Source organism: Passer domesticus, chromosome 9 (assembly GCF_036417665.1).
Source record: "Passer domesticus isolate bPasDom1 chromosome 9, bPasDom1.hap1, whole genome shotgun sequence".
Taxonomy (NCBI): Eukaryota; Metazoa; Chordata; class Aves; order Passeriformes; family Passeridae; genus Passer; species Passer domesticus.
Window position 1 is genome coordinate 8444568 of NC_087482.1, and position 12980 is coordinate 8457547.

General features: G+C 53.4%; 1 protein-coding gene across 3 annotated transcripts; it reads right to left on the reverse strand.

Annotated features, from left to right (window-relative positions):
* Nucleotides 1-3120: 3120 nt before the first annotated feature.
* Nucleotides 3121-6898, reverse strand: LOC135307116 (uncharacterized). Of its 3 annotated transcripts, none has more exons than XM_064431767.1 (10): nt 6675-6898; nt 6241-6312; nt 6082-6153; nt 5897-5995; nt 5344-5451; nt 5104-5175; nt 4357-4464; nt 4096-4155; nt 3974-4009; nt 3121-3445 (listed from the first exon to the last, which is right to left on the reverse strand). In XM_064431767.1, the coding sequence occupies exons 1-10, from the start codon at nt 6769-6771 to the stop codon at nt 3288-3290; spliced, it is 882 nt and encodes a 293-aa protein (XP_064287837.1). In that variant the 5' UTR covers nt 6772-6898; the 3' UTR covers nt 3121-3287. The 3 variants fall into 3 exon arrangements, with proteins under 3 accessions (XP_064287837.1, XP_064287835.1, XP_064287838.1); XM_064431765.1 differs by having other exon boundaries at nt 3911-4009; XM_064431768.1 differs by lacking the exon at nt 5104-5175 and having other exon boundaries at nt 3911-4009.
* Between the last annotated feature and the right edge of the window lie 6082 nt (nt 6899-12980).

Below are 12980 nucleotides of genomic sequence, written 5' to 3' on the forward strand. Positions count from 1 at the left end.
CACCAAAACGCAGCTGCTTCTGGCACCCCAGCTACCAGTGCTGGGCTGGATGTTTAAAGGAAATGTTCCCTCCACACATCACGCCACTGACACCACATGGAGCAAATGGATTGCCCTCATCACGCAGCGCACCCAGATTGGAAATGCGAATGGCCCTGGCATTTGGGAAATTCTATCAAACTGGCCTGAAGGGGAGACTTTTGGATTGTCTTCTGAAGAAGAAGAGGAGCAAGTGGCATGTGCCAAGGAAGCCCCACCATATAGTGAGCTACCGGAGCCTATCAGACAATATGCCCTCTTCTGTAATGGTTCCTGCTGAATTATAGGCACTAACTGGAAATGGAAAGCTGCAGCGTGGAACCCCACAGGACAAGTTGCACAAGCTACTGAGGGACAAGCTGGATCAAGTCAGGTTGCAGAGCTTAAAGCCGTCCAGCTGGCTTTGGCTATTGCCAAACGAGAGAAGTGGCTGAGGCTCTATCTCTACGCCGATTCATGGATGGCAGCTAATGCTCTGTGGGGATGGCTGCATTGCTGGAAAAAGGCCAACTGGCAGCGCAGAGGGAAACCCATCTGGGCCACCAAGATTTGGCAGGACATTGCCACCCGAGTAGAGAGGCTGACCGTGAGATTCGACATGTGGATGTGCATGTACCCGAGAGTCGGGCTAATGAAGAGCATCACAACAACAAACAGGTGGACCAAGCTGCCAAGGTGAAAGTATCACAGGTGGATCTAGACTGGCAGCACAAGGGAGAATCATTCCTAGCTCTCTCGTTGGGCCCACGGTGCCTCTGGTCGTCAGGGGAGAGATGCAACATAGCGATGGGCCCGTGACCGAGGGGTGGGCCTTGCTATGGACAACATCTCACAGGTCATCCACAACTGCGAGAGCTGCGCTGCAATCAAACAGGCCAAGCGGGTGAAGCCTCTGTGGTACGGTGGGCGATGGTTGAAGTACAGGTATGGGGAAGCCTGGCAAACTGACCTCACCACGCTTCCCCAAACCTGCCAAGGCAAGCGCTACATGCTGACCATGGTAGAACCTACCACAGAGTGGTTGGAAACCTACCCTGTGCCTCATGCTACTGCCTGGAACACCATCTTGGGCCTAGAAAAGCAAATCCTGTGGAGACAAGGCACCCCTGAGAGAATTGAGTCAGACAATGGAATTCATTTCAAGAACAGCCTTATCAACACCTGGGCCAGAGAACATGGCATTGAAAGGACATATCATATCCCCTATCACACACCAGCTGCCGGGAAAGTTGAATGATGCAACGCACTACTTAAGACTATCCTGAAGGCACTTGGTGGAGGAACCTTCAGGAACTGGGAACTGAACTTAGCAAAAGCCATCTGGATGGTCAAAACCTGAGGACCTATCAATCCTGGTGCTGCCCAGTCTGAACCCCTGCACACAGGGGATGGAGACAAAGTTCCTGTGATACACATGAAAGGTATTTTAGGAAAGACTGTTTGGATTAATCCCACCACAAGCAGGGGCAAACCCATCTGTGGGTATTTTTGCTCAAGGACCTGGTTGCACTGGCTAGGTAATGCAGAAGGACAAGGAAAGTTGTTGTGTACCACAAGGAAATCTAACCTAATTTTAAGCAAGAATTGTGTGTAAAGTTTCATTTTATATAATATATATAGATAGATAGATACATATATATAGTAAGAGGATATTGGCTTGGGTATAGATGGTAATAGAATAAGGGTTAGATTATGTCCTAGGTTATAATATAAAATTATGTTCTATTCCCATCCTCAAGAGCTGCTGAAACCAGGAGAGGCATTGTTTCTTCCTTATCTCCTGTTAATGGGTCCATCAATGTCTTGCCACATGACTCAGAGATAACTCCCTCCCAGAGCCATTTCTGTTTCATGGCTAATCAAGGACCCACAGCATGAGGCAGAATGTTATCAGCCCACTGTGAGATGCTCTGCCCATGGGGGAGGAGCTAAGCATCCCCAGCTGGATATAATCTGGGTTTTGGAACACAACAAGCAGTCTTTCCACTGGATTCCCAGAGGAACCGCCGCCCTTACCCACTGCTTTTCCAGAGGATGAAAGCTACCAGATTGTTTCTACAGGATCACCACTTCCACAAGTCCATTTCATCTGGACTGCTACCACCACCCTAACTAGCAGGGTGTCAGCAGGCTGTATTCTGAGCCTGTCAGTGGTTTTTCTTTTGTATTATTGCATGAATTTTGGTTTTTTTTTTCCCTTTTTCTAATAAATTGTATTTCTGACTTGGAGTCTCTCACTGGTTTTGCTTTGAAACCACAACACAGATCCTTCTCTTTATTTCAACAGAAGAATGGGCCGCTGCCTACCCTGCAACTGGGAGTGGGGAGGGTGGGGGGCGGTGGGGTGGGGTGTCGCCTTCAGTGATTCCTAGAGGGCAAGGCCAGGGGTCTCAGAGGCAGAGGAAGGGATGTGTTGGTCTCCGGAGGGGCTGGAAGGTGCTGGGCTGGTCCTGGGGTCCCTAGAGGAACTCGAGTTGGCTGGGATGGGACAGACGGAGAGAAAAAAAGGGATGAAGGCAGCTTGGGGAGGCCCATGGGGAGAGCAGGTGGCAGTGGGATCTACGGGGTAAAAGGAGGTTCCCTCGTAGTTGGTGGTTCTGGGGTCCTCTTCACAGAAGACTTGAGAGGGCTGTCCAGACCGTCCCTGCTGCTGGAGGAGCTGCTCACGCTGGCTGGGTGTGAGGTGCAGCCACCGTCTTCCAACTCCTGTCCCGAGGTGCTCCTGTGCAGAGAGGAGGTGGCTGAGGCCCCAGCTGCCAGTGGCACACAGGGAGCCTCCTGCACAGCAGGGCCCAGAGCTGGCAAGGCTCCCCAGCACGGCTGGAGCTGCTGGCACAGCTGGGCCCAGCTGGACAGCTGCCCCTCAAGGCCCCGGCCAGCAGGGCACGACTCTGGGCAGGGTCCCTGGCCAGGAGCGGGCCCCAGAGCGCCTCTGCCTTTCAAGGGCAATCTCAGCCCTGCTCTTTCTCCTCCCCACCTCCCTCTGCCTCTGCCCTGTGCCCCTGGGGCTGCTCTTGGCCAGGCAGCCTCAGTGGGAGCCAGCACTGGCTGCAGCCCCAGCGGGGCCCCCAGGACAAGGCCCAGCAATTGAGAGGCCAATGGAAGCACTGGGCAGCAGCAGAACCCTCAGCAGAGATATCTGGACAACCAGGGACTGGCCACAGCTCCACTGCAAACTCTCTGGGAATATTCCCTGACTATGAGCAGCCTTTAAAGGAAGCTGCTTGAGACAGAGAATCGCGAAACACTCACCATTTTCTCTTCGAGCAATACCAGATTCTGGCATAGCACATCATCAGGGACAGTGCTGCAGGTGCCACAATGGCCATCAACGTAATCAAAAAGGATGTTTCCGAGCTGAAAGTTCTTCTCATGCTTTTCCAATCTGTTGAGTTCTCGGCTGCATCTGTTGGAGCAATGGGGAGCGTGAGCCCGTGCTGTGCTGCACTGCTGAAATGCAGCGTGGTGCATACGGGCAGGACGTCCTCACTCCCTGTTTCCCCCAGAGCTGGGGCCTGCAGGCATTTTGCTGCCCCTTGGCACAGGACTGCTCAGTACCCAAACCCCTGACCCTGCATGCTATAATTCCTCTGTGCTGTGCCCTTCTGTTCCAGGTAACACTTGTCAAAGACATGGATAAGGACAAGGAAAATGGCCAGGATTTTGGAGCTGCTCCAGGGCCCTCTCTCCTGCAAAGAGCAGGCCCCTCCAGATATGCTCAGAGACTGGGAAATTGCAGGGGGATCTTAGGGTGTGCATGGACTGTGGTGCATGGATGACTTCCCGCTGTGCCGGGCACGGCGTGTCCAGATGTGCAGCCAAAGTCCCCGGTTACTCTGTCCCAGGGGAAGGCTGAGGGAAATGCACCCACCACGCTGGCTGTCCACGCCACTCTGTTTTTGTTCCAGATGTTTGGAAATGTCCAGGGACTTACGAGCTCCTGTAGGTTTCTTCTTCCTTCTTGGAGGACCTTAAGAGAAATATTTCCGTTTCCCAGGAATGGATCCCACAAAACGAAGTCCCAGCCTGTGGGGACAGCAGGGACACACTACTCACCCCTGCGATGGGAGTGGGGCTTGTGTGCAACATCCACCAAAGTCCTCCCTGCAGACACACCTGAAACTCAACAGCCACAGAAGCTTCTGCCATCTCTGCTGATCTGCACGGGCACCACTGAGCTGCAGGAGCGGTGAGGGGATCGCGCAGGGCGAGGGCACACACGTGCCTGGTTCTGTGCTGGCACCTGCAGTGATGCCCCCCTGGCCAAGCTTTGGGCTCTGAGCTGGCAGCTCTCCCAGGGAAAAGGCCTTGACCTACCCTCAGCATCTCCCAGAGGCTCAGTAATGGGTACACATTGGGAATCCAGATCATCTTCATCAAACGTATTATCTTCGTCATCAGGATTGTCTTCATCATCAGGTTCACCTGCAAAGGACGGACAGAACAGCTCCTGTGACACTGTTGAAGATTCTCCTTCAGGCCCGAGTGGCAGTAAGGGCACCTGGGTGATTGGTGCCCTCCAAGGCACTCCCTCAGCTCTGCCTCCCACTCAGGAGCAGGGGCATGGGGAGCACGTGCCTGCAGTGGCCCCACACTGGCATGGAAGGAGCCCCTTGCAGGGCAGTTGGGGCAGAAAGGACTCCCTGGAGCTGCCAGCAGCTCTAAAGCCAGCCCCAGGCAGGGCCAGGGTGTGGCAGTGGCAGCAGGAGCAGCTCAGGCTCCCTGGGGCTGGCAAAGGAGCTGCCAAAGGCTCAGCCCCGGGGCACAGCCCTGGGCCCGGCCCCTTCCCTCTCTGCCCTTCTCCCTGGCTGCACAGAGCACATGGAAGGACACACTGGCATTGCACACGGGAGGAAGATGGACAGCTAAACGCTCCTTCCTCCCACTGACAGCAATCCTGTGAGATCACTGTAGGGTACAAGAGTAGAAATTTGGAGGCCAGGATTTCCAGAATCCATCAAACTTCGGAGGATCTTAAGGGAAATGACAGAGGAATATCACTCTGGACAATGATTACACTTGGACAATGATTGCTCTGTTAGCAAAGAGTTGCTGAAAACCTACCATCACCAAGCTCCAACATCCTTAAACTGTGCTTTAACAGCGTTTCCCAGTGATGGAAGTCACGTTCCCAGTCTAGAAAGGAGCACAGATGGGAACTGTTCCATGCTGTGCTGGGATCCCCTTGTATAGGGAACCAAGCACTGCAAGGGGGTCAGGTAATGCTGTGTGCCTGCACTGCCAAGCAGCAGAGAGGGCAGCTGAAGCCTCAGCAGGGCTCAGGCCCAGAGGCACAGCAATTACCTCCGGGGCCTTTGCCTGGCATCGCCTCCCTTCCTGGGGCAGAGGCTGCCATGGAGCCACTGCTTCCTCCGGGAAATGCAGCTGTCAGCACACTCTCTCCTTCCATGTCTGCAGAAAGGAAAAAGGACAGCTGAATCAGGAGGGTTTGTTTCCCAATGGGAATGTGGCATTCTCAGGAGGCAATGCTTGTTTAAGTAATGGATAAGATTAAGGAGAAAGACCAGGGCCCTTCCTCCTCCAAAGAACTGCCCCTCCAGATGCGCTCACAGACTGGGAAAGTGCAGGGGATCTCAGGGTGGGCATGGCCCATGGTGCAGTTTGGGCTCCCTGGCAGCTGATGCCAAATGCCTTCCTGCAGGGGCTGGGCAGAAGCTGCAGCCAGGCCAGGCTGGGAAACAGCCCTGCAGGGCATGAAAGCAGCAGCAGCAGCAGCAGCGGGGCAGCGAGGCTGCCATGGATCCCTTCCCACTGTGCCGGGCACGGCGTGTCCAGATGTGCAGCCAAAGCCCCCGGCTGCTGAGTCCCAGGGGAAGCATGAGGGAAATGCACCCACCACTTTGTCTCTCCAGGTCACTCCAGATCCTGTGCATGTGTTTGGATGCCTCCAGGGACTTCCTGTCTCCTCCAGGTTTGTTCCTCCTTCTCGGAGGACCTTAATAAAAGCATTTGCATTTCAGGTGAATGGATCCCACTGAACCAGGGCTCAGCCTGCGGGGTCAGCAGTCACACACTACTCACCCGTGCCATGGGAGCGGGGCTTGTGTGCAGCAACCAGGAAAGGAGCCTGAAAAGTCTTTCCTGCAGACACACCTGAAACTCAACAGCCACAGAAGCTCCTGTCACCTGATTCCTGCAAGGTTCTCAATGATTATTCTTTTACCAACATTGAAAACATACCTGGTGGAGGGTTAAGACCCTGGAAATCATCATTAAGCCAAGCTGCTGGAGAAGCCTTCCTAGCATGCTCATCTAGAGGGGAGCACAGATCAGATCAGACCCATTTCCATGGTGTGCTGGGATCCTCCTCTGCCTTAGAGAACTGGGCACTGCAAGGGGGTCGGGTAAGGCCTTGGCTGCCAGTTGTCAGTGGACAAGGCCAAAGCAGCACACGGGCCTGGGGAGCTCTGGACTGGCTCTGGTCACTCTCCACCCACTTTGCAGGCCCTGTGCAACATCCCTGGAGTGGTGGCTGGAGGAGCCCAGGGACCATGGGGGCTCTCTCCCTCCCACAGAGGAAACCCTCCCCAAAGCCCTGGGCAAAACCATCCCCAGCGCTTCCCGGGGAGCAGGGAGCGCTGTGCCGGGAAAGGGGATCCAGGCTGCCGGCTCACCTGCTCGCCACACTTGGAGTGGAGCAGCCTGTGCAGCCCTGGCAGGCAGGGCCACGGCCAGGAGGAGCAGGAGGAAGAGGTGCAGAGCAAGGGCCATGCTGCCTTGCCCTCTGCCAGTCCCGCAGCTCTTGCTGCCACCTCTGTCCTGACACCGCTGTCCCAATGTCAGCACCGCTGCTGCCACCGCTGCTGCTGCCGCCGCAACAGTTGTGCTCAGGGACTGACTGCTGGCTCCTTGTGCTGCTCTGCAACCACGGGGCTCTGGCACCTCTGTGATCTCAGAGCCTTCTGTGACCTCATGGCCAGGGTGGAGATCTTTGGAGTGGGTTCTGCTTTCTTCGGAAGGGAGCTCATCCTGCTCAGCTGCTCTGCCCAAGGGCTGTGACACAGTCCCAGCTCAGCTGATCTCACAGGCTGGGACATGAAGGGATGCAGAGCAGCTCTGCCGAGAAGGACTTGGGGTTGCTGCTAGAAGAGAGGCTGGACATGAGCCAGCCATGTGCATCCAAAGGAGAGTGCCCAGCAGGTTGAAGGAGGTGACTCCCCCCCTCTGCTCTGGTGGGACCCCACCTGGAGTACTGTGGAAGACGTTTTACAGTGACCTCTGTGAGCCATCGAGAAGTTAGGTAGGAGGATCCATGTTTACAACTAAAATAGTTTTCTAGCAATTTTCTATGTCATTGATCATAGAAACCAAGAAAGAAAGGATAAATAAAAGAAACCTGCAACTCCCTATTCCAATGAGTATTTTGCTTGTATCTCGCGACCAATGAGTAAAGTATAAAGTTAAGAGCTTTGTAAAAATGCAGAAAAAGCATGCAGACTAGAATAAAAACAGGGTTTGAAGCCTTCTGGAAATGGACTGTGTTGCTTTGTAGTGTCTCAGTCTCTACCACGACAGAGTACTGCATCCTGCTCTGGGTCCCCAAGACAGGAAGGACACGGTCCTGTTGGATCTAGTCCAGAGGAGGGACAAAAAGCTCTGAGGGCTGGAGCCCTTCTGCTTTGGAGACAGGCTGGGAGAGCTGGCAGTGTTCAGCCTGGAAGAGAGAAGACTCCAGGGACACCTGATTGCTGCCTTTCAGGGCCTTATGGGGGCTTGTAAAGAGATGGGGACAGAATTTTTAATAGAGTCTTTTGTGACCAAACCGAGGGGGAATGGTTTTAATCTAAAAGATGGTCAATTCAGACTAGATGAAAGAAACACATTTTTTACACTGTTTGTTATGAAACCCTGGCACAGGTTACCCAGAGAGGCGGACATCCATCCCTGCAGACATTCAAGCTCCTGCTCTGAGCAACCTGACCTAGTTCAAGGTGTCCCTGCTCACTCCAGGCCATTGGGACTAGATGGCCTTTAAATGTCCCTTCCTACCCAAGCCATTCTGTGTTCCTGTGCACCATCAAAGCAGTGCTGCATTAGTGCTGGGCTGATTATGCTGGCACCTGTATTTTGGTACTTGTGCCATTTAGCAATTGGCCACGAGAGGATTGATGGGCTGGGCAGTGAAGTCTGCAAATAACACACAGTGTGCTCAAGGAGAAAAAGGAGAGGAACACGGCTTCCAGTTCAGATAAATGCCAGCATTTTGCTTCCCATTCCTGGTTAGAGAAATAAAGGAATGTCCTGAAGATCCCTTCATGTGGGTTCATTATTGGCCGTATCAGTACTTGTGTTCTGTAAAACAGGTTAAGTTGTTACAGCTTCTTGCCCCATTTATCCCTGGATAAACCCCAAATACTGCATTGCTCCTTGTCTACTTTCTTCCAAGTCAGGGCAAATTTTGTTCATTACTGAGTGGGACATAGTCATCTGTTCACAAGCAAATTCCTCTTGCCATTCACACAATGGCTAGACTGCTTTGTTGATTTGCTCCAATTGGACTGTAATTAAGGCCTACCTTTCACTAGAATTAAAGCTGATGCATTGGGAGGCAAAGTGTTCAGTCATTTCTCCTGGAGTCTGACACTGTAGAGAGCTGTTCTGTAACCAAATGACATTTGAAGACAGGTGTAGTCTACCATACTTCTGGCATACTAAAAGTGAGAAAAAACCCTTTGAATCAGGATTTTATCCTTTCTTCCTCCACCTCCTCCTCCCAGGAATTTTAATCTCTGGAGTCTAAGCTCTTCAGCTGCCTCACAAACATTCTTTTAATTCAGACAGGCGTCCATGCATTGAGCCACAAATCAGGACCGTGGTGTGAACCTTGAAGCAATGTAGGTTTATAGCACTGAAAATAATAATCCAATACCCAGGTTAAGCCAGGCCTATTGGTTATTTCCCAAATAACTCTACCTATCCTCAGTGATGTTTCAAAAACGATCATTGTGAAGGCTAGGAGCGGGGAGAGAGAATGTTATCAAAATTAAAAATAGAGCTTTCTGAGATCTTTATTTTCCTATAAAAAGAGAGTCCAAACTATTCATCTATGGAACATTAAGTAAGAAGTGAACAAAAGACTGTCAAAATAATTGCTTGGGGAACAAAAAACCCATAAATAAAAACAAGCTTAAATGTAGATAATAAGTAAACCATCATGCAAAGAAAAAAAACAGACCTGCCAAAACTAAAACCAATAAGGCTGTTTCATCTGTCTCAATTAAAAAAAAAAAAAAAACCAAAAAAAAAAACCCAAAAAAAAAACCCCCTGAAAATAATTAGAGATTCTCAAGGGCGTTACTATATACAGAAACTTCCTGGTATTGGGAAAAACATGAAGGAAAGTGTAGCATGCAATTCACAGATGTAACCTAGAATTTGTTAGGGAGGGCCAGGGGTGGCAGTGGCTGCTCAGGGGTGGCTTTGGCCCATGTCCCTGGCAGCAGCCACTGCCCAAGCAGCTGCGCTGCCCCCGGGCTCTCCTCCCGGCCTGCTGGGCTTTGTTGGCTGGCACAGCCTGTGCCAAGGGCCGGCAAGGTGCCTGCAGGCCCCAGCTCTGGGGGAAACAGAGAACGTCCTGCCCGTATTCACCGTGCTGCCAGCTCAGCAGTGCAGCACAGCACGGGCTCACGCTCCCCATCGCTCCCACAGATGCAGCCAGCATCACAAGACCTGTTCCCAATGCCCAGGATGGCCTCGGAAGGGGTTTCTGTCAGGGAACAGGCTGCTGGCTAGGGTTACTGGCAGGCGTGCTTTCTTTGGAGCTTGTCTTCATGTTGTGCTGCTTTGGAATTGGGTATTCCTGGAACAGAAAACAGTGAGTGTTTTGTTGCTCTCCCCCTCAAACAGCTTCTTTTGAAAGTCTAACGTGGTCGGGGAACATTCCCATTGAGGCTGCAGTGGGGTTGTGGCCAGTCCATGATTGTCCAAATAACTCTGCTGAGGGTTCTGCTGCTGCCCAGTGCTTCCATTGGCCTCTCAATTGCTGGGCCTTGTCCTGGGGTGCCCCGCTGGGGCTGCAGCCAGAGCTGGCTCCCACTGAGGCTGCCTGGCCAAGAGCAGCCCCAGGGGCTCGGGGCAGAGGCAGAGGGAGGTGGGGAGGAGAAAGGGCAGGGCCGAGGTTGCCCTTGAAAGGCAGAGGCGCTCTGGGGCCCGCTCCTGGCCAGGGACCCTGCCCAGAGCCGTGCCCTGCTGGCCAGGGCCTTGAGGGGCAGCTGTCCAGCTGGGCCCAGCTGTGCCAGCAGCTTCAGCCGTGCTGGGGAGCCTTGCCAGCTCGGGCCCTGCTGTGCACGAGGGTCCCTGTGTGCCACTGGCAGCTGGGGCCTCAGCCACCTCCTCTCTCCACAGGAGCACCTCTCCCACTTCACAAGACCGGCCTAATACCTCAGCCATGGAGAACTTGGCCTGTCATCATGCATCTCCGTGCCAGTGTCCGTTGTCCTTACCACAGGTGTATTACCAGCTTGTAGCTGGAAGTATGCTACAACCACTGTCTAGAACAGATCCGTCTCTCCCTGAAGGGAATGACCTAGCTGCCCATCCAGGATAGGAGGTGCAGCCCTCTAGCCAGGGAATGGATTATTCAAAAAGTTATATTTACTTGTAAAAATTTTAGATGTTTATTAAAAACCTTATTAGAAATATAACAGGACACTGAATAAAGACAATGTTACTGTGCCGGGAGTAGAGGATTTTTCCCACCACATTCTCATGCACGCAATGGAGATCTCACCTTTTAACTCTTTTGCCCTTCTTAAAGTTCTGTCTATCGACTCCTTCTTTGATGTGCAGTGCTGGAGTTTACTTCCTTACATCTCGATTGGAGGTCAGGTGCTGCTCTCGTAGCAAGGTGACCCTCTTAAATGTCTCAAACTCAGGTAATCCCAAGATAACAACACAACAGGGGGTAAAACATATCTATATATATATAAAACTTCTCTTAACATATATGCATGATATTTATCCTTTAATTGTGAGAGTCAACTGTCGCATTATTCATCTATCACAGGCTTGAGTCCAGGTTCAGCTCAGGTGTCTGTGTGCTACCACCAGCACTGGCGGAGCTGCTCGTCTGGGCACAGCCAGGCATGGGCAGGCAGCAGCTGGGCATGGGGCTCATCAGACTAACAGCACCCTCATGTTATCTTTGTCTTTCATTTTAAAACATTTAGATATATTTTTCCTTTGTAGCATTGAGAAGAGTTTTTCATAGAATACGGACACCAGATATTTGTTCCCCTTTCCTCCAACAGTTCTGCATTTGACAAAGTAGTTTTACAGTTAAGGAAACCTAGAATCTTCTGACACTTGGGCAATAAAAGTAAAATTGCCTTTAATTCTTAATGTTTAGTCTTACACAGCCCAGACAAGACCAGCACAGCTCAGGGGAATTATCCCAAGCAGGCTCAGGGCACTCGGGTTCTGAGCAGTCCTGCTGGGGTCCTTCCATGGGGGACACATCCTGAAACCTGGGGAGTGACTGCATGGGGTGCCCATGGTGGGGAAAGGACAGAGAGGGAGAGCAAGGCTCCAGTGTGTCCTTAGTGGGCCTGAGCCTGTCCCCTGGGGCTGGGGTAGCTGTCACGGGGCAGGGAGGGCCAGGGGTGGCAGTGGCTGCTCAGGGATGGCTTTGGTCCGTGTCCCTGGCAGCAGCCGCTGCCCAAGCAGCTGCGCTGCCCCCGGGCTCTCCTCCCGGCCTGCTGGGCTTTGTTGGCTGGCACAGCCTGTGCCAAGGGCCGGCAAGGTGCCTGCAGGCCCCAGCTCTGGGGGAAACAGAGAACGTCCTGCCCGTATTCACCGTGCTGCCAGCTCAGCAGTGCAGCACAGCACGGGCTCACGCTCCCCATTGCTCCCACAGATGCAGCCGGCACCACAACACGTCTTCCCCATGCCCAGAAGGGAATTGGTTTCTGCCAGGGAACACACTGCTGGCTAGAGTTAATGACAAGCCAGGCTTTTCTATGGCATGCCGGGCATTGGGCATGCCATATAAAAGCCTGTAAGGATGGCAGTAGGCCAGGGTCCCTCATGTGGCACACCAGCTGGAGGGGGGGTTTTGTAGGTGTTGGGTTTTGCAGGAAGGCATGCAGGGCTTTGCGTCCTTTGTAGAGTGGTGCATGGGGCTGGGGTTCCTCGTGAGGTTCTCAGGGGATTTGAGATCTCTTCTGTGGCATACAGGGGACTGGAGACATCCGTAAGGCTGGCAGGGGCTTGAGTACCTTGTGATTAACGTGGCGGTTTAGTGCTTGCCGTCAAGGCCTGGAGAGGAGCTGAGTCCTTCCTAAGGTGGGCAGGAGGCTGTGGTCTTTTGTGAGGCACACAAGGCTGCCCTGGGGTCTCTGCATTGGTGAACACTGATTCTCTGCGAGGCACAGAGGGATATTTTGGGGTCTCTGCTGAGGGGTGCAGGGATCCCTCAGGAGGCATAAAGGAGTCTTGATGGTCTCTACTAAGGTGTGCAGGGATCCCTCATGAGATGTGCAGCGGGGTTTTTCAGTCTCCTCAGCGCAGCAAAGGGCCACTCTGGGTGGAGGCTGTGCAAAGTGGGCAGAAAGCTTCCTGCCAAGCCTTGCGGCCAGCGGGCGGGCGGAGCCCATCCTTGGGGGTCGGGCGGGGCCTCTGGAGCCGCCGCGCCCTTGTCGGGCAGGTCCCGGCCCCGGCGGGGAAGGGCCGCGGCCCCGGGCTCCGGCGGTGCTGCCGAGCAGCAGCGGAGGCACAAGGGCCCCGCTCCGGCCTGGCCCTGTGCTGCAGCCGAGCACAGGGACAGCCACGGCCGCTCCCTGCGCCACAGGCAGCACCGGGGCTGCAGCTGAGGCCGTGCCTGCTCCCACTGAGGAAGGAGCTTCTTGCAATGCCCACTTCCCTAAAGCACGTGGGCAAGCCAGCACAGCATGGAAACGCTTCTGAACTGTGCTCCCATGGAC